Source organism: Lethenteron reissneri, chromosome 15 (genome assembly GCF_015708825.2).
Source record: "Lethenteron reissneri isolate LAM-NWPU_2019-01 chromosome 15, ASM1570882v1, whole genome shotgun sequence".
NCBI lineage: Eukaryota > Metazoa > Chordata > Hyperoartia > Petromyzontiformes > Petromyzontidae > Lethenteron > Lethenteron reissneri.
The window spans coordinates 2,303,392-2,326,023 of NC_083793.1; the positions used below are offsets into that span (position 1 = coordinate 2,303,392).

General features: G+C 47.5%; 2 protein-coding genes across 2 annotated transcripts in view; one reads left to right on the forward strand and one right to left on the reverse strand.

The window, feature by feature from the left end:
* Positions 1-22,632, reverse strand: part of LOC133342581 (macrophage mannose receptor 1-like) — a 163,094-nt gene that overhangs the window by 89,177 nt on the left and 51,285 nt on the right. The window lies entirely within an intron of this gene.
* Positions 3,555-22,632, forward strand: part of LOC133342579 (MAP kinase-activated protein kinase 2-like) — a 68,663-nt gene continuing 49,585 nt past the window's right edge. The window contains 1 exon segment of the mRNA XM_061551781.1: positions 3,555-4,799. Coding sequence (XP_061407765.1) covers positions 4,212-4,799 — 588 coding nt within the window. The 5' untranslated portion in view covers positions 3,555-4,211.

Consider the following 22,632-nt stretch of genomic DNA (forward strand, 5'->3'; position numbering starts at 1 on the left):
CCTTCATAGGTGCTCGCTAACAGCACTTGCCCCTACAGTCTGTTAAGGCTATATGGGGGATCTTATTCTTTGTCCATGTCCCGTCCTTGGCCGGTGCGAGCGAATAGCGTTCGCTCCTCCAGTCTAATCGGCTGAGAGGGGTGAGTGCCTTCCTCTTTCGGTGTGCGCATGTGATCTTACAGATTGTAGGCAGACAGATCTCTTGTGGGTGCGTGTTGTTTTGGTGGTTGTACCGGGCGCGTCGTTCGGCATGATGTCTGACGTTTCTTCGCTTTCACGTGCTCGGGGACTTTGTGCTCAGTTGCTAAACACTCTTCATTTCCCGAAGAAGATCCCAAGCAAGTGGAGCGAAGCTACATACATCATGCCGAACGACAGCCCGATAACACATTGGGGCGCTGTAGAGCACAACTGTGAAAACTTAGACTGAAATGTTGCAGAAAAATGTGAAAATCACAGTGCCACATCCAACCTGCCATTGTTTATTGAGCTGTGGGTGTTCGTGCGTGCGTGGATTCAATTGAATTTATAATCTTTACCAAGGAAATCTAATTGAAATGTTCGGACGTGTATCAGGAAGACTGCTCGGGATGTGAAACCGATGTTTCAATATTCCCTATGTAAATACGCGCTTGAGTCTTGAGTATGTACATGTATGTATTGATATTTGAGAAGGGAATTATGGCACTCTGCTAAGAGGCTGGTGACCTGCCCTTAATGCCCAGCCATAGCTATCGTTAGCAAGGTGCTTATTTGTACGTAAGTATGTATATATGTTGAACTTATTTCATGAATCGTCAATCATCGTGACGTTCATGATTCCTTTATTATCTCAAACACATTCATAATTTTATGAAAGTCTGGTAAGAGCCGTCGAGACAATGTGTTTTACATCACCTGTAGAATACACAATTGGCAATAGGCAAACGCAGAAGCGGTGAAGACACGTGTGTTTATTGTGTAAGTCTCCGTGTCTATGTGCGAGAGTCTATATTTTGTGCGCGCGTGTCCGTGCAATATACGTAGGCGCATTCGTCGCGATAAAGCACAATACAAACGAAGGCCACCCCATGACATGACATGTCAGTATGTCAGTTGTGGAGGCGGGTGTTGGACCATAACTCATCACGCCGTTCGGGGTGAGCTGGTGAAGGCGACTTCGTTGCGGTAGAGGAGGCCAGCTCCAGTTCGGAAACATCCCTCGCCACTGATATTATCCGTGACCGAGAATCAGACTCGGGTTGCCGGGTTCATTGTGCAGTGCGCTAACCATTTTATTCGGTATGCATCCATGTTGCTGTCTCTGTCTGACGGTTTCATATTCCGTGTGGATGGAAATCAAAGTTTTAAAATAACGACAGGAGGACCTAGACTCTCTTAATTTTGGAGCTTTCGTGACTGCAGGAATTATTCTTTGGTTTTTTCGGTAAAGTCACGTATAAAAATAAAATAATAAATTAAATAATAGCATACGACGTTTCGATTGCAACACAAGCAATCATCATCAGGTATAATGAAATAGCGACATAGAATATAACCAGAAAACTATAGACAGACATATAAGCAGACAGATATCACCAAGATACATAGAGAGAGCAACCCAGGTACAGAGAGAGGTGATCGTCTCTGTGGGGTGGCCTTAAATAGACAGAGGGGGGCGGAGGCAGAGAGAGGGAGGGGGTAGGGAAAACATTTACATGTCAATGAGTACGAAGGGAGGGGAGTAAGGTAAGCAGGCTTAGAGGGAGACAGAACACACTAAATTAAATAACCTAGCAAAGTATCGAAATGTTCAGTAAAACGACACAGAGAGTCGGTCAACACACAATTAACGCATTGCCTGGTCGATTACGTATTTCAAAGATTGCTAAGTTAGAATTTAAGTGTGAAAATTCCAAAAAAAGACAAAACATAAAAAAAAGAGGAACGGAGACACACAGACAGAGCAGAACCTAAGAACGATACAAAACGAGTGTAGACAGAGAAAATTACACTAAATATACAGGCAGAGAGAGAGAACAAGAAACCCAGAGATAGAGAAAAAGGTAAACTTGGAACTTCCCCGTAGAAGTGGTTCAATCTTAATTTTGGAGCTTTCGTGACTGCAGGAATTATTCTTTGGACCTAGACTCTACTTTGAAGGAACACCACACTCAGTTAATTTTCCGCTGCAGCCCCGACACGCGAATTGTGATCTACAATCTTTTCGCTGCCCGTCACAGCCATTCTCATAGGCGTTTGCATCTCCTCTGAGTGGCCTGTTCACGTGAAATTGTTCTTCTGCAAGTACGTCACCATGTGAAATCTCTCCGATGCTCTCACGCACTCACCTAGCCCCCTGAATGTCCCACTCCACTGCTCTATATTTAGATGCACACGATTTTGGTGTGATATTTAGCACCCTTGACTTGCAATCCAGAGGTCACCGGTTCGATTAAACTTTCTGTCAATTTTTTTGACGGAATAAAAAAAATGTCTCTTGTTATTTTGGTTGCCAACCCCTGGCCTAGGTTACAAAAAAACAACAATGTTCCCTGGCTCTCTAACGATGGACTTTTAAGTTGCAATGCGAGGCTGGATGATGGCTGTTTGCTGCGAGGGCATATTTACTGTTGCACAGAAACATGGAGAAATGCATTCTTGAAATGAAAGAGGAAACACGTGGGTAACGAACATGCATATTGACCACGGCCAAAAGCACGTGGGCTCGAGACATGACACATTGCTAGAATAATGATGACTTAGAATGGAAATAGAATGGCAGCCGAAGGAGGTCACATAGCCTATAAGATGAATACCGCAGCTCGTTCAGTGTGCGGGGGTGGGAAAGTGGGATGAATAAGCGTGTTTTTAAATGTTATTCTTTCGTGTGATGTGATGCACGTTCCACTGCTTTGTACATCATCTCGAGACACAGTTGCATAGTATAAGCTATTGACAGCTAATCCAAACAATTTTGCAAGCCTTCATTTATCACGCAATATTTAAACTAACCTATTAAATTTCATATTTTTATTTTACCAGGTAAGGTCCACTGAGCTGTATAGCTCTTCTTAGAAACGACCTGGCCACAAATGATAGCTCAACGAAGTGGCTTATCACGTGGAAACGTATAGCAGCCGAATACTCTAAACGCATGCTGATTGCCAATGTGGAGGGAGAAAACAACGGGAGGAGCTGGAGACAAATCCACGTGATCACGAGGAGTGGGTAAACGAAGGAGGATGGGGTGTGTTGTATTTTTCGGAGCTCAGCCCCGGACAGCTCTGGCTGAAATGAATCAATCTCGGTTCATGTAATCGATGATGACCACGATAATCCAAGATGAAGATCCACCCACTGCACCGCATCGCAGGAGCCCGCCACCACCACCACCACCAGCCGCTCCATCGACCCCACACACACAAAGCCGCTCCTCTCCCGGCTGGCTCCGGCCAAATCCCCATCCCCCCCGCCAGGCAGCCTCCCAAGCACAGAGAGCCCAAAGCCACGCCTCCCCAAGCCGCATGCGTCCCCTCTTGTCTCTCCGTTAATAATAACCCGGGCAGCCAGCCGTGAGTACAGCACTCCCTCTCTCCCCCCTTCCTCCACCCACCCACCGGCCGGTCTACCCGCCCGACCGCCCGCACTCTCTCCCTGCCAGCAACAGCGAGAGGCACCGGGCAAGGCACCTCCATATACAGTCGGCGGCTCACCATCATCACCACCACCATCATCATCATCCCGCACTGCTTCGCCGCCTCCGCTTTCTCGTCGTCTTCCCGAAGCCGCGCGTCTCGGCTCGCCTGACAGAGACGTCCGCCTTTGTTAGGAGGAAGGGGAGAAGCAAGGCAGCAGCCCAAGGGAGGCGCTCGTGGCGGTGTAAGTTTGCACAGCACAAGGAGAAGAGGCTGTGGCGTGATGCTGCGAGGGGCTTGCCTTTGATTGAATAACCAAAGAGGGGTGCGTGGGGTGTAAGGAGTTTGTTCCAGCATCGAGTTTAGAGGAACCTTCTTTTTTCGGTGTGTGTGTGTATTTGTCGGTGTGTGTGTGTGTGTATTTGTCGGTGTGTGTGTGTGTTGTGTCTCCCTGTAAGTCTGGTCGCAAATAGCCGCATTGCGATTGTAAGCGGCTCCACCACCACCACCACGATTCACGTGCAAGGCGCACATTGAGTGTGAGGAGCGAGAGACCGCGAGGGATTATTAGGCGCCTCTGCTCCTTGCCCGACGATGTGGCCATTCAGTTTCATCCAGAAGGAGAAGAACTCGAACCAGAACAATAAGTCGCTGGCGTTGCAGGAGCAGCAGCAGCAGCAGCGAAACCAGCAGCAGCAGCAGCAGTGCACGGTGAGCTACAGCAGCAAGGATGTGCCGAGGAAACACAGCAGCGACGCGTCCAAGAACAGCAACGGGAATCTGCCGCAAACCCAGGCGGTGACCACATCCCAGCCCGTCCCGCAGAAGACCGCCGCCGCAACTACCAACACCGCCCATCTTCTGGTGAACCCTCAACCCCAGGCGGGCACCACCACGCAGTCGTCCGTCCAGAACCAGCAGCAGCAGCAGCAGCCGCCGCTACTCCCGCTGGGAGCTCAGCTCCTCCTGTCCAACGCCCATCCGCTGGCCGCCGTGCCGCTGTCTCTGCCCGGGCTGCCGGCTCCTGCTTCGTGCGGGGCTGCCACCCGCGCCGTGCTGCAGCCGAGGAAGAACGCCGTGACGGACGACTTCAGGATCACGGGGCAGGTGCTCGGGCTCGGCATCAACGGCAAGGTGGTGGAGTGCTACAACAAGAAGACGGCGGAGAAGTTCGCTCTCAAGGTAAACGATGGCAACACCCCTTCCCCCGCACACCCATACACACACCAAAGGTAAAGATCCCCTCTTTCCCACCCCCCTTTCCCCGTATAGCATCGACAGACTGTTGGGGCAAGTGTTGTTAGCGAGCACTTACGCAGGCCGGAACGGTACACGAGGGGGTGGGGTGGCCTTTATCTCCCTGTTGGCGATGTTTAATTACACACCGCACCAGGTACTCTCATTTGAGGCTGTGTCGACCTAGAGGACCGGTTTAAATAATCGTCACCGGTGTTGGCCATGAACGGGAATCGAACTCGATTGAGCCGAGTTAATAGTGTCGCGTGCGCTACCCCCCCACCTTCGCTCCAGTGACAGGCATCTCACTCACCCCCAACGACCCTGTCTATGATGCAATCTGGCGAGACGTTAACTGCCTCCCTAGGTATACAGGAGGTCGTGGGTTCCATCCACACCCTGACGCCTGCTGTATATTTTGAGTTTGCGTGTCCTCTCTCCCCGTGGTCGCGTGAATTTGTTTTCCTCCGGGTCCTCCGGTGCTTCCATCCACATTTAGAAACGTGTGTTTAGAGTATTTGGCTGTTGTACATTTCCACATGGAAAGCCACTTCGTTCAGTTATCATTTGTGGCCATGTCGCTTCTGAAAAAGAGCTCTATAGATCAGTGGGGCCTTACCTGGTAAAATAAAAACCCTTCAGTTTGTTCGGTCTTGAGCTGCAGTATACATACAGTACTTCACACCCTTGCAGTTTGTATTACACGGATTACTTTTTGTGTTACACAGACGCCCCCCATAGCATCTGGATCCAGCACGATTTATTTAACATAACCGACTGACTCTGATAATTATGAGACTCCAGGAGGTGGCTTGCTTTGCTTGCTTAAACAATTGCTGCCGGATAATATGTTGGTCTGGAATTCCAGTAGGCCGATTGACTATATTTTTTCTCTTTGTGTGTGGAGACACATGTATTAGCTTTTACTCTACCAGTGGTCGGGTATTCGCTTTATGTATGAATGAACATGTGAAGTGTCTTGTATACAGTCATGCAAGAGCCTACAATGTATATGGGCGTGGAGCTGCATTCTAGGATTGCATTGCATGTGTGTCAAGGATATCTGTGATGCTGAGAAATCAGTGGCCGGGATTCAAACCGAGCTCACTGACTGCATGGAATGAAAGCCAACAGCTGTGCCCACCGCTCCCCATAATGTGCTATTGAGCGTGGGGACAGTGGTAGTCTCCGTTAACAGCCCTGAGTCAGTGGCGGCAATTTCAGGTTCATATGGAGGGGGGGTGACTATTTTCCATCAGACGTCCTCACTGTTGACTTCACACACTTTGTATTAACTTCATTGGCCCTGGAGGGATGGTGGGAGGCTGATTTGACCCCTGACCAAAATTTGTCACCGTCTAATAGTGAGATAAATTGGGTCGTTGTAATTAAAGGCATTTGTTAAAGTATTTACCATGACATTGCTCATCTTTCTTGTTGGCCCTGAGCCATTGGTGAAAATTACATATCCTACAGAAATTCTATATCCTACAGAAATACCATATCCTACAGAAATACCATATCCTACCGAAGAATATTATGATAACTCACATCAGCATTTATATTTGTTTGGTGTTAGTGAACAAAAACGATTTAGCGGTATTTTTACTGCCGACGAGTGATTGCATTAATTACTATTATTCTTGAATAAAAGTAAACAAATAATGTTTTCCAAAGAAACCTATTTGGCAGCATTGGCTAAAAAAGGAATAAATGTTGACCCCAAAGACTTAACAAGGGGCACATTTGCGTGATCGAAGTGTCAGTGCGCGCACATTAGCTCGCCTTACCCTTGTACATTTGGCTTGTTGGGTCATTAAGCTACCCCCATGATACAGAATTCTCCACGAACATTGCCAAATCGGCATAATGCCTGCTAATAGTTCATGTCGATGATAAGGATTCGATTACAATGTTAGCATGGTTAGCCAATTGCAGCACTTTTTATTTGCAGATAATTCCAACAGCCTCGTTTACTTCACAAATGAAAAGGTCGGGAGTTCAAATCCTGGTCGGGGGGGGGGGGGGACTCGGGTTCAACGTCCCTGGGATCTTTTGAGAACATGACGAGGACTCTGTGAGCCACCACCAGACTCTGTGAGCCACCCAGACTCACTCTGTGAGCCACCCAGACTCACTCTGTGAGCCACCCAGACTCACTCTGTGAGCCACCCAGACTCACTCTGTGAGCCACCCAGACTCACTCTGAGAGCCACCCAGACTCACTCTGTGAGCCACCCAGACTATGTGAGCCACCACCAGACTCACTCTGTGAGCCACCCAGACTCTGCACAAAGGGTGAATGTCATAGGCAGCTCTCGAACAACCTCTGCGCATCTCACGCACTCACCACGCCGTTATCATGACGCAATGTTGTAGTGCCACAGGGCAACGCGGTGGGCAACAACATAGCTGTTGCCCTGTACTGTACTTCTATGCTCCCTGTCTTCACCCAACACGCACTGACCAGCAGAGTGAAGTATGGTCAAATAACCCCCACGAACGAGCGTGTCATTGAGAGGTCCTCATCCAGCAGTGGGTCGACAACAGGGCTGTGTGTGTTTTGTTACATTTAATTCTGCAGTGCCCTGCGTTACACGGGAACACCTCTTTTTGTTGGGAAGGTCAAAAGTTATTGTTTTGTAGAGAGAATGATCCTCGGGGAAAGGAATGTGGAGTTTTCACTCTTGGCTCGGCACCACTATTGGAGATGAGCAGCGTCCGATGTGTGGTTGCGTAGGGAGACGGACTATTTAAAATTCACCCGTCACGTGTGTATGTTGAACTTCTTTCGCACTGTACGTAGCCAACCGTGCAAATCGGAGGTGCAGGGGGAAGGATGGCAAACTAAACACAGAAATCAGTTCTAAAGAAATTCGAATTAGATTGATAATGGTGATGATGATTGATGATCGATTATTATGAAGATGATGAAGACACTGCTGTTCGTCATCACGTTGATTTAGTGACAAGTCGCTCGTAATTTTTCTACTCGTGTTCAGACAGTTAAAGTTAGCAATTATTTAACTGTCTGTAATGGTACCGATGCTTGAAGGCATAGGAAAGAATGGTCATTGAAATGTTTTCAAGTGTCTAAAACAATTAAAATCGGTGTCGACGACTTTTGCGCATCAAATACGCTTCAGAAGCGTGGTCATTGCTATGGGGCAGAAAAAAAACCCAACAAACTGAGAAGTGTACCACAAAAGCGTGAAGAGACACAGAAGAGGCGCACACGTGGATTAGAGGGCATGTGCAGGTTACAAGGCATAATTGAAGCTGTTAAAAACGCAGTGGGGGACTTGGGCGAGAGAGATGTCACTGGAGGGGTATGATGGCGCACGGTTAAGAATAGTCACCGAGTGACACCAAGGAATGTAACGCGCCAGAGGGCACGCTTATCGTGGAGATGGAGCCGTGGAATCGGCTCGTGGCGCAGGTGCTCGGCGGATGGTCATCGTGCGGAACCGTGAGGCTCGTGGAGGTCTCTCATCCAGCGGTGGATTGCCCATCGGCTGAAGACGATGTGCGGGAAGGGGCCTTGCTGGGTGTGCGTGTCAGACTGTGCCTGCGGTGAATGTGTTTAGAGTGGCAGCATGGGAGGAGGAAATCTCCACATCTCCACACCCTCGGGCTTTAAAACCACAGGGTGTATATATTTATTTAGTTGCCGATTTTTTCTCTCTCTCTTTCCTTCCCTTTAACTTGATGGTGCCTTTTCTCCACAATTCACGAATGCAAGAATCGCATTGTGCGGGAAGCTTTGGTGGAATTCTTCACATTTTTTTGCTGCCTTTGAATGGATTAGGCGATCGCAATCGAGGGTATTGGTGTCTCGGTCAAGATCAACACCGTAAATATGGCCTCATTGGATGGTGTTAGCTATATATGGTGGTGGGGACGATGATTGCAGATGCAATTATTAAAATAGAAAAAAAATAGGTCGTAATTATCAGAAGCTGCGTATGCAGTGCGGGTTCGGCAATTGGATATTCACAATGGTGTAGTACAATGTGTTAATGTAGACAGTGTGAAGAATGAGTTGGGTAATTGTGGCTAGAAATAATTAAATAATGAAAACTGATCTTAAATATTAATGACCTCTTGCCTGGTTAATTAAAGGATATCAATAACTCATTAAATCTTGGGTAGTCTACAATTTTATTTTATTTATATATTCATTTTAAGTTACCTTCCTGGGAACATGTTGACCCAACTGGTATTGGTCGACACATTTTAACGGTTATGGATTACTGCTGTAAAATTTTTTTATGACAATTGTAGAGTTTGCATATACGATGACAGGCAAAACAATATTTAAAGGGGAAGGCAACCCCACATTTTCCATTCGTGCTCATTTCAAAATCATCTGACTGGGTGATACTATGCTTGAAGGCTAGAAGTTGGCATCTCCAATTGGGTTTTGTTTGGCCCATCATTCGCCTGGGTTAAGTAACATAAATGCCGCTTTGTGGGTAGTTGATAGCCACTGTCCAATAGAGTTATTGACACTCATCATGGGAATGTTACTCTTCCACCATTGGCTCTGGGCCACCAAATGAGGTGATCGCCTGCCTCGTTGCTTTATTGTTTGGACATGAAGTGACAGTTTCACGTTGACACACAACGTCGCGTTGATTAGCGCTGTGCGCCCTCCACTATTCGACACAGCCACACAATGATTGGAGGCATTTGTTTTTCATTGATTTTTACATTAATCGATTTGTCGAGTAACCAAACCGATTCATCAGCAGAGTTATCGATTAAAAAACAAAAACAATCGGAGAACCCTGCAATGTGCTCACTGCATTCTCAGCCTCTAAGATTAAATTTTCGTATACAAATGGCACGTGACCTTATTGTCCATATGAAAGTGATAACAGATGGGTTACTATGGCTTGAGAATGGTCTACAGACAGCTGGCTGCATGCTGCGGTCTATTGGCAACTGGCCACTCACCAAAAGAAAATGATTTTCTGGGTTGTGCCAGCCGGTTCTGCTATGAATGTAAACATGAACCACATCAATGTGCCACACACAGACGTGTTGAAACAAAGACTTTTTACGATGATTTGCAGGATTCAGCTGTTACATTTGAATGATAAGCATGTAATTTGCAACGAGCGCAATACATTTTGTAATTTAAAAACAACTGCACAGAAATATGTTTTAGTCATCCAGAGAATCTCGTGCCTTGAGATTTCATTTTTCTAGATGTACATGCATGAGATGTTTGGCCCCGTGACTTATTTATTGATATGATAGCAAACCACAGCACCCAGAGAATACCCACACACATGAAGGGATAACACCCAACGACCCACACAACATGAATTGGCAACCTACCTGCTGTACTGTCAGCTTTTGGCCAATTTGCAGCCCAAAATTCATAGGCCACGATCTCTCCGTGATCCACAAGTCCCATCGCTACAGAGCCAGATGGTCACCATGGCTGGATCCCCACCTACCTTTGTGAAACATCACGTTTGTTTATTATTATTATTATAATTCCTCAGCGTTTCAGCTCTGGGCCGGGCGGTCATTGCTGTTGCCGGTGACGGATGTGCTTGGCGATGGCATCCTTAATCGACGGTCAGGCACCGAGTGCTTGAAGTTTTAAACAATGGGACTCGGATCGCCCTCTCTGCCCGATGCAGTTTCGGGATGCATCGCATGTTGTTCGGCCATCGTCTGACGTTTCGCTCCAAGTGCCACAAACAACACGCAGCACGGCTATGGAAACACACCAGAGGAGTTGCACGGCCCAACTCTCTTCTCGTAATGGGTCTCAGAAACCACAAACTCTGTGCAGCGTGCTTGTATTAGCATATCTGTGGGCTTCCCAATGGAACCCGTAGGGCCTTTGAACTGTTTGTTGCCTCGTTGGCCATCCCCACATTAAAGATTAGTAAAATAATTGCGTGTTGGCTAATCCTACCCCCTCAGGGGGTCTACACAGCCACTGCTCGCAGCGTGCGTGCGTGTGTGTGCGGGAGACAAAGGCGGTTGGGCATGGTGCTCGCCACCCACTCCCTTGTGTGCCGTGTTGGCCTTCATAACTGCAAGCTAACGGCACTTGCCCCAACGGTCAGTTGGAAGGCTATACGGCAGATCTTTGTTTTTGTGAGTGTGTGACCGCATGCTTTCCTGATGGGGCCGCCCACAGAGGCGTGTGTTTGAGTTAAACTTTGGGAACTCGATAATGAGAAGCTGTTCAGGATGAGGAAATGTAGTGGGGTGCGGTTTTGAGTGCAAAAAAAGGAAGAACACATTTTCAACATCATTCTGTCCGACATTGATACAAATGGAAGAACATGTACCAGACATGTCCTTGTTTCACATTTGCAAGCAAGTGACGATGGGCTGTCGTGGTGAAACGGTGAAGGCAGCTGGCTGAGTCCAAGAGAATTGGAAGGGAAAGTTACTGGAGGAGGTTCACGGTGGCCTGACGAGACCAATTCTGGCTGCACAGCCATTTCCGTACTGTGCTCAATCTCGTAATTGTCATCTATGCCGCAAGAGTTACACGTGTACAACATAAGAGGGACGTGTGACACAACGCACTGACATTCCTTGCTGGCATTAACATTTATGAAATCGCACGCAAATGCTATGTTTTTAAACCTGTTTCCTTATCAGATTCGACTCGTACAAGTCGTATCTGTTACGTTTGTCGGGGTTCCTGAATTTACCGCCAAAAGTCGATTTATTGTAACTTTTCCAGCGCGTATAATTTGATATCTTTGCTATTTATGCACCGAAATAGATTCCAAGAACACAGGATGAGATGTTACTATCCTTTGTGCAAGCACTTCCAAGAGTTCATGAACAGTGAGCCTGGTGAAGTTTGGGGAGCGCATCGTCAGTAGTGTACCTTTGGTTCCTAGGGTGTTTCGGCCTTTCACACTATACACCCTCCCCAAAGGCGGCCAGCGACAGGGTGATCAATCCTACGCTTGCGTCCCATTCCCAAATAGTCATAGGAGTTGCCTTGTTGTTGATAGACAAATGAAATTAGGCGTCGTAGAGAAAAAATGCCCCACAAAAATGCAAAAATGTTCCCTCCATGAGCACCGAAGCCACAGGTTCAGCCCTGCAATTGCTTGCTCATCCCACTGCTGGCGGTAGACAGGCCTCCACTGTAGCTGGAGCTCTAAGATGGTTCTTTGGGCCCTACTCTTTTAACGCCGGACAGACATTTGAATAGATGGGAGTACCCCACGTGTCAACCACGCCACACACACACACGTGGCCTGGCGTAGCCGTTTACGCTGCTGGGCGGACAGAGGCAGGGGCGGATTTAAGAAACTCGTCGATTGAACAAACTGGCGACCACTGCATTGCAAGCGTGATGCGTGTCTTTGTCTCGGGTGGGCAGCGATTCCGGTGTGCGCACGTTCTTGACGGTAAATTATGATGATAATTATTTTATATTGCGTTATTCATGCTAATTGCATCCCATTCATGTGGGTTGATGTTACACACCCCGTTACAGTGTGTGGTACTGTAGGGAAACAGCGTCTTCTTACCTGACGTCAATCCATGGAAATGGTGCACTGGCTAAGTGACTGGAAGAATCAGACCCTCGGTTGTTAGAGGCATCATAACTAACTTAAGTTGCTACCCATGTGGTGCAGAAGATGTTCAATATACTTGCATACGTTAACAGGAATTTCAATATTTGCAAAACGGAAATATTATTCTGCTAGGTGACTTCATAAAATTGTGAATATATACTGCACGAATAGAAGCAAAAAAAAAATGAAAATTTTATTGTAAGTATAATAAAAAAACGAACATCCCTTTGTCATATCAGTGCTGGGTGATGAATACCTCCCCACTCCAGGTGAGTGAAGGGGGCTACTTGACCATATTTCACCACGCTGGTCAGTGTGTGTCGGTGAAGGGATTTGAGATGCATTTCGCCACTGATGTTTGCAGTGGCTGGGAATTTAACTCGGGTTGATGGGGTCATGGCACTATTGCTTCCACCGATGTGCCACTGCTTCTTAAGTGTACGCACTTTCGTGCTGTACTGTGTATAAAAAAGAGTGATAAAAATAGAACCGTTTCCAACAACAATTGTATGGATTATAATCACGAGGAATGTTTCATTTGTTGAGCTTACGTTTCCACACGAGTGTGTGTGTGTGTGCGTTTACAGTTTCTCAGAATAAAAAGGGCAGTGAATATATTAAACAACCTTGGGAAAACAATTAGCTAAATGTACACTGTTACGTCGAACTCCTTTCGCGCCGTACGTAGCCAGCCGTGCTAATCGGAGTGTGCCGCGTGACAATAAAATGTCGATTCATGGAGGTGGCCATGGTGTAATGGTTTGCACACTGGACTTCCACAATCATCCAGCAGTTGCCTGTTACTGGTAGGAACCTCTTGGTTGCACCAACCCACAGGGGATTATTGTGTCCGTCCGTCGTGCATGGAGTGGCTGGGTGGGGAGGGAGTGGCTGGGTTGGGAGGAGAGGGTGGGGAGGGGCTGGGTGAGGAGGGTGAGGCTGGGTGGGGAGGGTGGGGAGGGGCTGGGTGGGGAGGGTGGGGCTGGGTGAGGGGTGGGAGGGGTGGGGCTGGGTGGGGAGGGGCTGGTCACCCCGTGGTGCCCTTATAAAACTCAACGTTTAACCTACTCACGCCGGCTTGTGCCCGCCCTCACAGTCGGGAATATTTGCGGAATACACCACGCCGCCGTTGACCCTGGCCATTGACAGAGCAACCCAACGTTCCTACCAGCTCCCTCCGCAGGAATGTGTTTAAACTCTCGGTGCAGCCGTGAAAACTTCGGGATAGTTTCTTAAAGCCCGGCCCCCAACTTTGACCACCCAGCAGCATAAGTGTGGGCATGAGGGAGGGGGGGGGGGGGTACAGCACCAGGTCGCGTATGGTGGGATAAAGTGTGGGTACTCGCCCCTCTTCCAAGATGTGCGATCAGCGTGGAAGAGTAGGCCAACATACCCTCGAGAGGGGGCTCGAGAGCTGCCTGTCCACCAGCAAGTGCCATGCGAGTAGCAATGACAGGGGCTGCTTGCTTTTACCATTTGCAAATGTGTGGAGCAGTTTCTCCAAATGTGATTCCGGATTTGTTGCTACCCGTTGCTCATTGTACCAGGGCAGAATCGTCGAATACAAATAGCTTTTAGATTACATCATTGTACGTCATAACAATGCAATAAAAACTAATAAAATATATCCCTTCTCACAGCCATTTTTAGAAAACAAATGCCTTTTTTAAAATTATCGTACAATTGGCCAGAAGAAAATTTAGTGCGCGTAATAAAACAAAACACAAACGTGCTTAGTCGTGGGAAGTGGTCGGGCACAAACGAAGGAAGGAAGATGGGTCCCGTCTGGGCAAGTCTGCACGATCCACGCGAGCCCTGGGTTCGCCCCGATTCATTTCACGTGCAAAACCCCAACGGCGAACCCCAACTCTGACCGCCCCTATAAACACAGCGCGGCCTGCAGCCACCGCCCATATAGACGCAAGCAGGAAGCGCAGATTCGCAAAGCCCTCCACTTTCTCCCCTCGCATACCTCCCTCACCTACCTACCTCCCTCACCTACCTCCCCTCCCCTCACCTCACCTACCTACCTCCCTCACCTACCTCCCCTCACCTACCTACCTCCCTCACCTCTCCTACCTCCCCTCAGCAACCTCCCTCACCTCACCTCCCTCCACTCACCTACCTCCACTCACCTACCTCCCCTCACCTCACCTACCTCCCCTCACCTACCTCCCCTCCCCTCACCTACCTACCTCCCCTCCCCTCACCTACCTACCTCCCTCACCTCTCCTACCTACCTCCCTCACCTCTCCTACCTCCCCTCAGCAACCTCCCTCACCTACCTACCTCCCTCACCTACCTCCCCTCCCCTCACCTACCTACCTCCCCTCCCCTCACCTACCTACCTCCCTCACTTCTCCTACCTCCCCTCAGCAACCTCCCTCACCTCACCTCCCTCCACTCACCTACCTCCACTCACCTACCTCCCCTCCCCTCACCTCACCTACCTCCCCTCACCTACCTCCCCTCACCTCACCTTGCTCCCTCCCCTCTTCTTGCTCCCCTCACCTACCTCCCTCCCCTCACCAACTTACCTCCCTCCTACCCCTCCCTCCCTCCAGTTCTCACCCCCTCCCACATCCCATCCCTGTAACGGGAAGAGTTCTGATCACACGTGGTTATTTTGGTTATTTGGCTGCTGTACATTTTGTGTAGTTTTTTTTAAAGTTGTAAACCATTTGGTTTGTGCTTAATTACAGGTTGCGGTCTGTGATGATGATGATGTGTTGTCAGTGGTTTCACTAATTAAAGCTAAAGCGGTAAAGTTACGGGTGTTAATTGTACACACTGTAAATTATAGAGATTCACTCCATTGTTGCAAAGATATGGCATGGTTGGCTACGTACGGTGCGAAAGAAGTTCAGTGTACGCACATGTATAGGTTATCATACAATTTAAGATACTGTGGCCATAGGTGTAAAGACAAAAACTACATTATACACGGTCCAAACACACCAATCCACCATCATTATTAACACTGTATTAAATCAGGAAATTTCTTGTGGGTTAATGTGTCGTGCAATGGCGCTGTTTCGTGAGCTCTATCAAGAAGGGTAGTTTACTGAATAGTAAATATATGAATATATCGTGATATTAATTCGGTTGGTAATAAGATGCCCTTTACTTCATTAAGGTATCTGCAAAGTGGATCGTTATTATTATTATAGTTATTGATGTTGTTTTGGTCATGAAAATGATGCAATTGCATAGCACAGCAAAGCACGGTCGCCGTGTCTTCAACAACTGTTTAAAGCGCACGCGGCAATCTTAGATAATTGCGGGCACAAATGGCCGGGCGGAGGCGGGATTTGACCTCTTGACCTTCCACACGCGCTGGCTGGCTTATCGTGGCAGCCTGCTCTAACCTCTTGTCAATCGGAGGCGTCCCACGTCATTGGGAGCGTTCGCCGATGTTATTTCTGTGTGTGTGTGCGAGTGGCAAGGCTACAATGCCGCGGTGATTGCGGGCTCTTGGGGTCAAGTGCTGCCTCCGCCAGCGTTTTCGTGCGAATGGTTGACGAGCACCGTCGTTTCGGAACCGATATAAAAAAAAAGTGCATTTTCAACTGTAGATTTCAAGAGGCAGCGATAACAATGCGCAATAATGATGACCTGGATTTAGTTGAGGGGTGCGCAATCTATTGAGGGCTAATGACAATTTTTGTTGTTTTGTTAGCTCGTATTCATGAACGATGATCACACCGAGCAGTTTTCAGCTTGTGTATAATTTAATTATTTACCAGTCGGTTATCGAGTCACAGGTGGAGCAGTGGTGGTACAGTGCTTCGTGAGGTGTTCCTTGACACAAGAGAGCAGCAGGCAGTCGGCACAATAAGCAGTTTATTTTGTGCTGTGGTCCAAGTCTAATAATAACACGCGTACACAATAAGCTGTTTGGAAAAAAAAAGTGCTGTTAGCGGAAACTCATTAAAGCTGGCCTGACGCAAAGAGTGGCCGAAATCACGCCTGGCTGATTTTTAGCTCAAGTGCTGATGTATGTACACCACACCACGTGCCCATTTAAGGCCGAGTCCATCGAGAGGAGGCCCATGGCTCGTTCAGAACCTGCTCTTCCAGACACGTGTGTGTGTGTCGAGAAAATGGATCATCAGTTTAATGACGCAAATTATTTTGTGCACAAGTAACGAACAAAACTCGACACGGTCAACAAATAGCATTGCCTTAGAGAAAGAAACATGTACAATAGGCAACGTTTCAGGCAATGATCCTCCTTCTTAGTACATTAATAGAGAGGTCGCGTGGATGTGATTTGGAAACTGCATTTTACACCGTGGGGCCTGATAAGATTTACATTTGACGAGTTTTCTGACGACAGTTTATACATTGGCATATCAATAATTACCGAGTAATGGCGATTGAGTCACAGACAACCCCATCCATAGATTGTGCACACACACACACTTCCACTGGACTTTCCAAAGTATAGCGGTGGACTTGTGAAGAGTTAAGTAGTACTAATCACATACCTGCATTTCCCATAAATATGCTAAATTCCTCTTCATATGCAAGGCGCCCTTCCCCCCTTCCAACCCAGCTTAAATATACGCACCAAGCGTGGTGGTGTTTCATTCAGATGCTGTCTCCCCGACAGACCTGGTCTTCACCTGAGGACGGCTGCTTGCGTTGTGGCCGAAACGTCGTGAGAATTATTTTATTATGTTTTATTTTTATTATTTTATTACTTCCCTTCTACGTGACTTTACCGAAAGAACCAAGAAGCGTTAATGTTTTATTTTCATGTTTTTGTCACTTCCCCCCCCCCCCCAATTAATTCCAATTGGGCAATTGGCGTTATGTAATTAGAGACAAAGAATAAATTCATAAATCTCACAGCTTTATGTAACCACGTGTGTAATACAACAGCCTGGGACAAAATGGACTTTTTACACTTTCCACGGTGGCCCAAGAGTGAGGACACACAGGGTTATTTCATTTATTTTTACACTAACACGAACACATTTGAATTGCTTATTTTTAAGTTACTATTGTATATATTATCATGATAAATATCTATTTTTATTTTTTGGGGTCACCTCAAATCTGTCGTTTACCAAACTCGCCCAAGAATCATTAATTGAGACGAAACGTAATTGATCAATAAGATTACACTTGTAATCTTAAAAACAAATCCTATATTCATTTTAAAAGATAATGAATGGATGCATTCATGATAATGGGAGTCAGTGTGAAAATTTGTAAAAAATTAATACCCTTTGTGATTTGTTAAAATAAATGTAATAACCCTATGTGTCCTGACTTTTCGGCCACCCTGTCTATCGTAGGTGGCACGCTTTCTATCAAGCTCAGCTGTGATAATGGTGACAAATCGGTGTTTTGACTTGAAACAAAATGTCACTTTGCTATACGAGTTCGTGTGACAATGTCAGAGCCTAGAGCACTTAATGAATGGAGCTGATGTTAAGTTACATTGTTTTTGTGCATTATCTACGCGGAAATATTACGTGGGCTTTAAATAAATGTAGCATAATTTCCTCAAACATTTAATCAAGTCATCTGTGCGTCAGTATTGAGTAATCGGGAAAGTTTCCTTTCAACTGGCAGCTGTTGATGACTATTCAATTCAGTTGCACACACAGGCGCACCGACCCACAAATACACGCATGCACACGCAGATGCAGATCTGGTTTGACCGACTTAGATTTGTCATATTATTTACCAACACTGACTATATTATGGAGAACAACAATATTGCGTTTAATCCATTGGCAATTCTACATACTGAGTTATTTGACCCAAGTGGTGTTTATTCCAACGAGGCGAATGCTGGTCTGGTTTTGACTTCACAGAGTCTCATGTTAAGTTAAATGCAAGTGCGTTATGGGTGGGAGCCGTTGACACATATATATGCCGTATACTGTATAAAATGCATGTTTGAGGTACGATTCAACCGTATGTCTCATAAAACTTGAACTCGGGTATCTTGAGAGTTGTGCCCTTAGCATTTTCGAGATGAATACAAACGAACACCACTTGTGTGGGATGTCCAAAGTGGGTCATTCCCCCGCCAATAGGCTGGCCTCCACTGTGAGAATATGGAACATCTTTCCATCCTCTCGGGGGCTATCCATAGAGACGGCCACGAGACACTTTGGCGTGAATGAGACTTGAATCTGGGCTAAGGGGCCGTCCATAAATGACGTAATGCACCTGGGGGGGGGTCAGACATTTGTGACGAGGGGGGGGGGGGGGATTTGAGAAATGTGACGTCACATCAAAATGCGCAACTTTAAATAAATATAGACGACACGTTCTACTTAATTAAATTGACTTTTTATTAAACGTTTTCTCCTACAATATCAGAGTGCAGCGCCACATTAAATACGCACTACAATGAAACATGTTTTATTTTTTGGGGGGAGGGGGTTTGGGCAGAGCTTTGTGACGTCATTTGAGGGGTGGTCTGATTTTTTTGTGACGCCATGCGACGACGGGGGTGGGTCAAAAATCGTCCAAAATTGCGTGACGTCATTTATGGACGGTCCTAAGGCGCCGTCGCACAACGAGACCCCCCCCCCCCCCCCCCACCTTGCGATTGACCCTCGCCAACTCTTCGGCAGGGTTGCCGTGATCCAACGACGCGGCCTCCGGGCAAACCGAGCCATCGGACGACCGACAAAGTTGTCGAATTTTCCGTCACTTGGAGCGTCGGTGGGAAGCTGCGGAGCGAGGGAGCCGTCCTGCGACGAGCCCCCGGGTTTGACGTCACAGAGGGTGCTTGCGATTAGCCCCCCCCCCCCCCTTGACGCGCGGTCTCTTGGCTTGGGTCGCGTCCACTGCCTTGGGCGTGAGGGCCCCTCGGATAGGGATTTTATACCGCAACTGCCCGTGGGTGTAGCGGTTAGCGCGCTGCACTACGAACCTGGCGTCCCCGGGTTCGATTCCCGCTCACGGCCAACACCAGTGACGATTATCTGAACCGGGCCTGGGTTTCCCCTAGGTCGACTCGGCCTCAAAATTAGTACCTCGTGCGATTTGTAAACATTGCCACTGGGGAGACAAAGGCGGCCGGGCGTGGTGTTGGCCATCCACCCCATCGTGTGCCGTGCCGGACTTCATAGGTGCTCGCTAACAGCATTTGCTCCAACAGTCTGTTACAGGCTATACGGGGGACCATTTTATTTGTCTTTTTTTGCACGCACACAAAGACAAAAATCCCCCGTATAGCTTCACCAGACTGTTGGGGCAAGTGCTGTTAGCGAGTAGCACCTATGAAGGCCGACGCGGCACACGAGGTGGTGGATTTGCCAGCACCACGCCCGGCCACCGCACCATGTAACCATTTGAGGTCAAGTCGACCTAGGGGAGGCCCAGGAAAGGTTCAGAGACTCGTCGCTGGCGTTGTGCGGGAATCGACCTCACGGTCGTCGGGTTCACTTGGCAGTGCGCTGACCTTTACACTGCCGCTCCCCCACGACCGCTCGCACGCACAACAATCGTCATTCGCCACTAAGTGGCGGAGACGTCACCACGACGCTTGTGCCAGGCCATGTGCACCTTGAGGCTACGTGAAGTGTCGAACGCCCGCTGGCAGGAGGTCACGGGGCAGAGCCAGTTGCCATGGGTCGACTAAGATGACTGGCTGATGCACCACCTGTGCCCCCTACTGTGCCAACACACACACACACAATACCACAAGCACACCGCACACACCACGCACACACACGCAACACACACGCGACACACACACAGCACACACACAGCACACACACAGCACACACACAGCACACACACAGCACACACACACAGCACACACATACGTCTGCGCAGGCTAATCAAATCATTGGCAAGACAGATGTTGGTAATGGGCTCATTTGGCCTCATTGCGATCCGTTTACAACCACTCATTCACATTCATTTATCCACTCTCACACGGACTCTTCATTCATTGTCCCAGAGATAGAAGATTAAGTTTAGCTTCATCGCAGTACATAACTGCTTCACTCCTACTCCTTTACCTAATGGAATCCTTGCCGACAATGGCAATATTATTCATTATGTCGATTTAATTTTAGTTGACAATCTTATTTCCACGAGACCTAAACCTGCTTACACACAGTGATGTGTAGAGCTATGGTTGGTGGATCACACAGAGATTGAACCATCATTTCAATTTCCCATTTATCTGCAGTGTGGTGCATAGTGAAGGCAGTACAGAAGTAGGTTTCAAACTTATCCATCCAGGTGTTGTGTTATATCCACATTTAAAATTCACATTTGGTTGCTATACATTTTCACGTGATTAAGCCACTTCAGTGGGCTACCATTTGTGACCAGGCCGCTTCTGAAAACGAGCTGTGTGGCTCAGTGGGCCTTACCTGGTCAAATAAAAATAGCTGAATAGCTAAATAGAACCACGCTCGTCGGTGAAGTGGCATGGAGGCTGGGCTGGTTTTTAGACATCGTGATCGCTGATGGGTCAAGTCGATTGGTTCGTAATAAAAATTGTAAACCATTGTGCCATCACTGACCTGCTCGGGCATGAGATATACGCTACTCTCACGATGGGGTGGTGTGGCGGGTGCAGCACTTATCCGTAACTGCGTGCAAAATTTTTGGATGCCTTTCAAGTGACGTTTCTCTATGCACCCCATTGTTTCTCATTTACAGGAGTAATGGGGGGGGGGGGGTGCCCCCCTTCGCTCTGGCAGTTGTTGGCTAGGAGACGGGGAATGAATACCATGTATCTGTGACGCCAGCACAGCGATCGGCGCATTTCCACACCGCTGGCTTCAGTGGCCATCGGTGCAAATCCAATCTCGGCCTCGTGATAGCAAGGCGATGCTCCCGTTTGACCGCTATCGATCTTCTGCACCATCTGACGTTGGTTTGCTTGGTCACGAGATCCCAAGGTGCCGTGCGCTGCGAGTGGTCCCAAAGTGTGCCGATGTTGCGGTCAAAATTGCAAAGTCGCCAAGAGTTGCTATTGAAGTTGTTCCTTGGTGTCTTGTGGCGAGCATTACCACCATGACGCAACGCCAGAACAGCGGTGCGTTGTTTACTAATCGCTGAAGTGTGACTTTTAGTAATAATAACCGTCATCGTCATCATCATTTTAACTTTCATCTATCACTTAAACTGGATTAATTCCAACTGTGATGCCATTGAGGCAATTAATGTATTTACAAGGACCACTTGAGTGTGTCACATGGGAATATACACATCGGCATTGAATTGCGTGATTCTATAGCATATACGTGTGTGTCTGTCAGTCACCGTGTGTGGAGTGGTAGCGTCGTGATTGTTGCGCTGTGCTACAAACCCAGTGGCCCGAATTCGATTTTCAGCCATGGCTAATAATGTCAGTGGCGACAATCTGAACCGGGTTTAAGATTCCCCCTAGAGGGGCGTCCATAAATGACGTCACGCACCTGGGGGGGGGGGTCAGACATTTGTGACGATGTGTAACGAGGGGGGGGTTTGAGAAATGTGACGTCACATCAAAATGCGCAACTTTAAATAAATATAGACAACACGTTCTGCTTAATTAAATATACTTTTTCATAAATGTTTGCTCCTACAACATCAGAGTGCAGCGCCACATTAAATACGCACTACAATGACAATAGTTTAAAGCGATTTGAATCATGTTTTATATGTTTTTGGTGGAGGGGGGGGGGGGCAGAGCTTTGTGACGTCATTTGAGGGGGGGTCTGACTTTGTGGCGTCGTGTGACGATGGGAGGGGGGGGGGGGGTCAAAAATCGTCCAAAATCGCGTGACGTCATTTATGGACGGCCCCTAGGTTGATTCGGCATGAAACGAGTACCTGGTCTTGTGTATAAGCATCAGCACCACTCTAGCTTCTATAAGTGCTCTCAAACAGCACTCAACTATTACAGGCATCTTTGTCTATAATTATAGTCACTCGTGTTATATATTTATATATCTGAGGGAGAGAAAGGGACATTGTTGGAATAAGGCACCTGATGAAATAGAATTGTGATGACGTCATCACACATGCATGATGGAGGACATGATGTCATTGTGAGTTACCTGCTCGAATGTCGTCACGTAGAAATTGTGTTAAGCTCTGCGGTGCTAAATGTGCAGACGGGTTTTATTTTCTTCTTGTTAAAACAGCAAATCCAGCCCTTGGGGTGAAAGAATAAAAAAACTATCTAAATCTTGCAACCAAATACGAATCTTGTATTTGTTGCA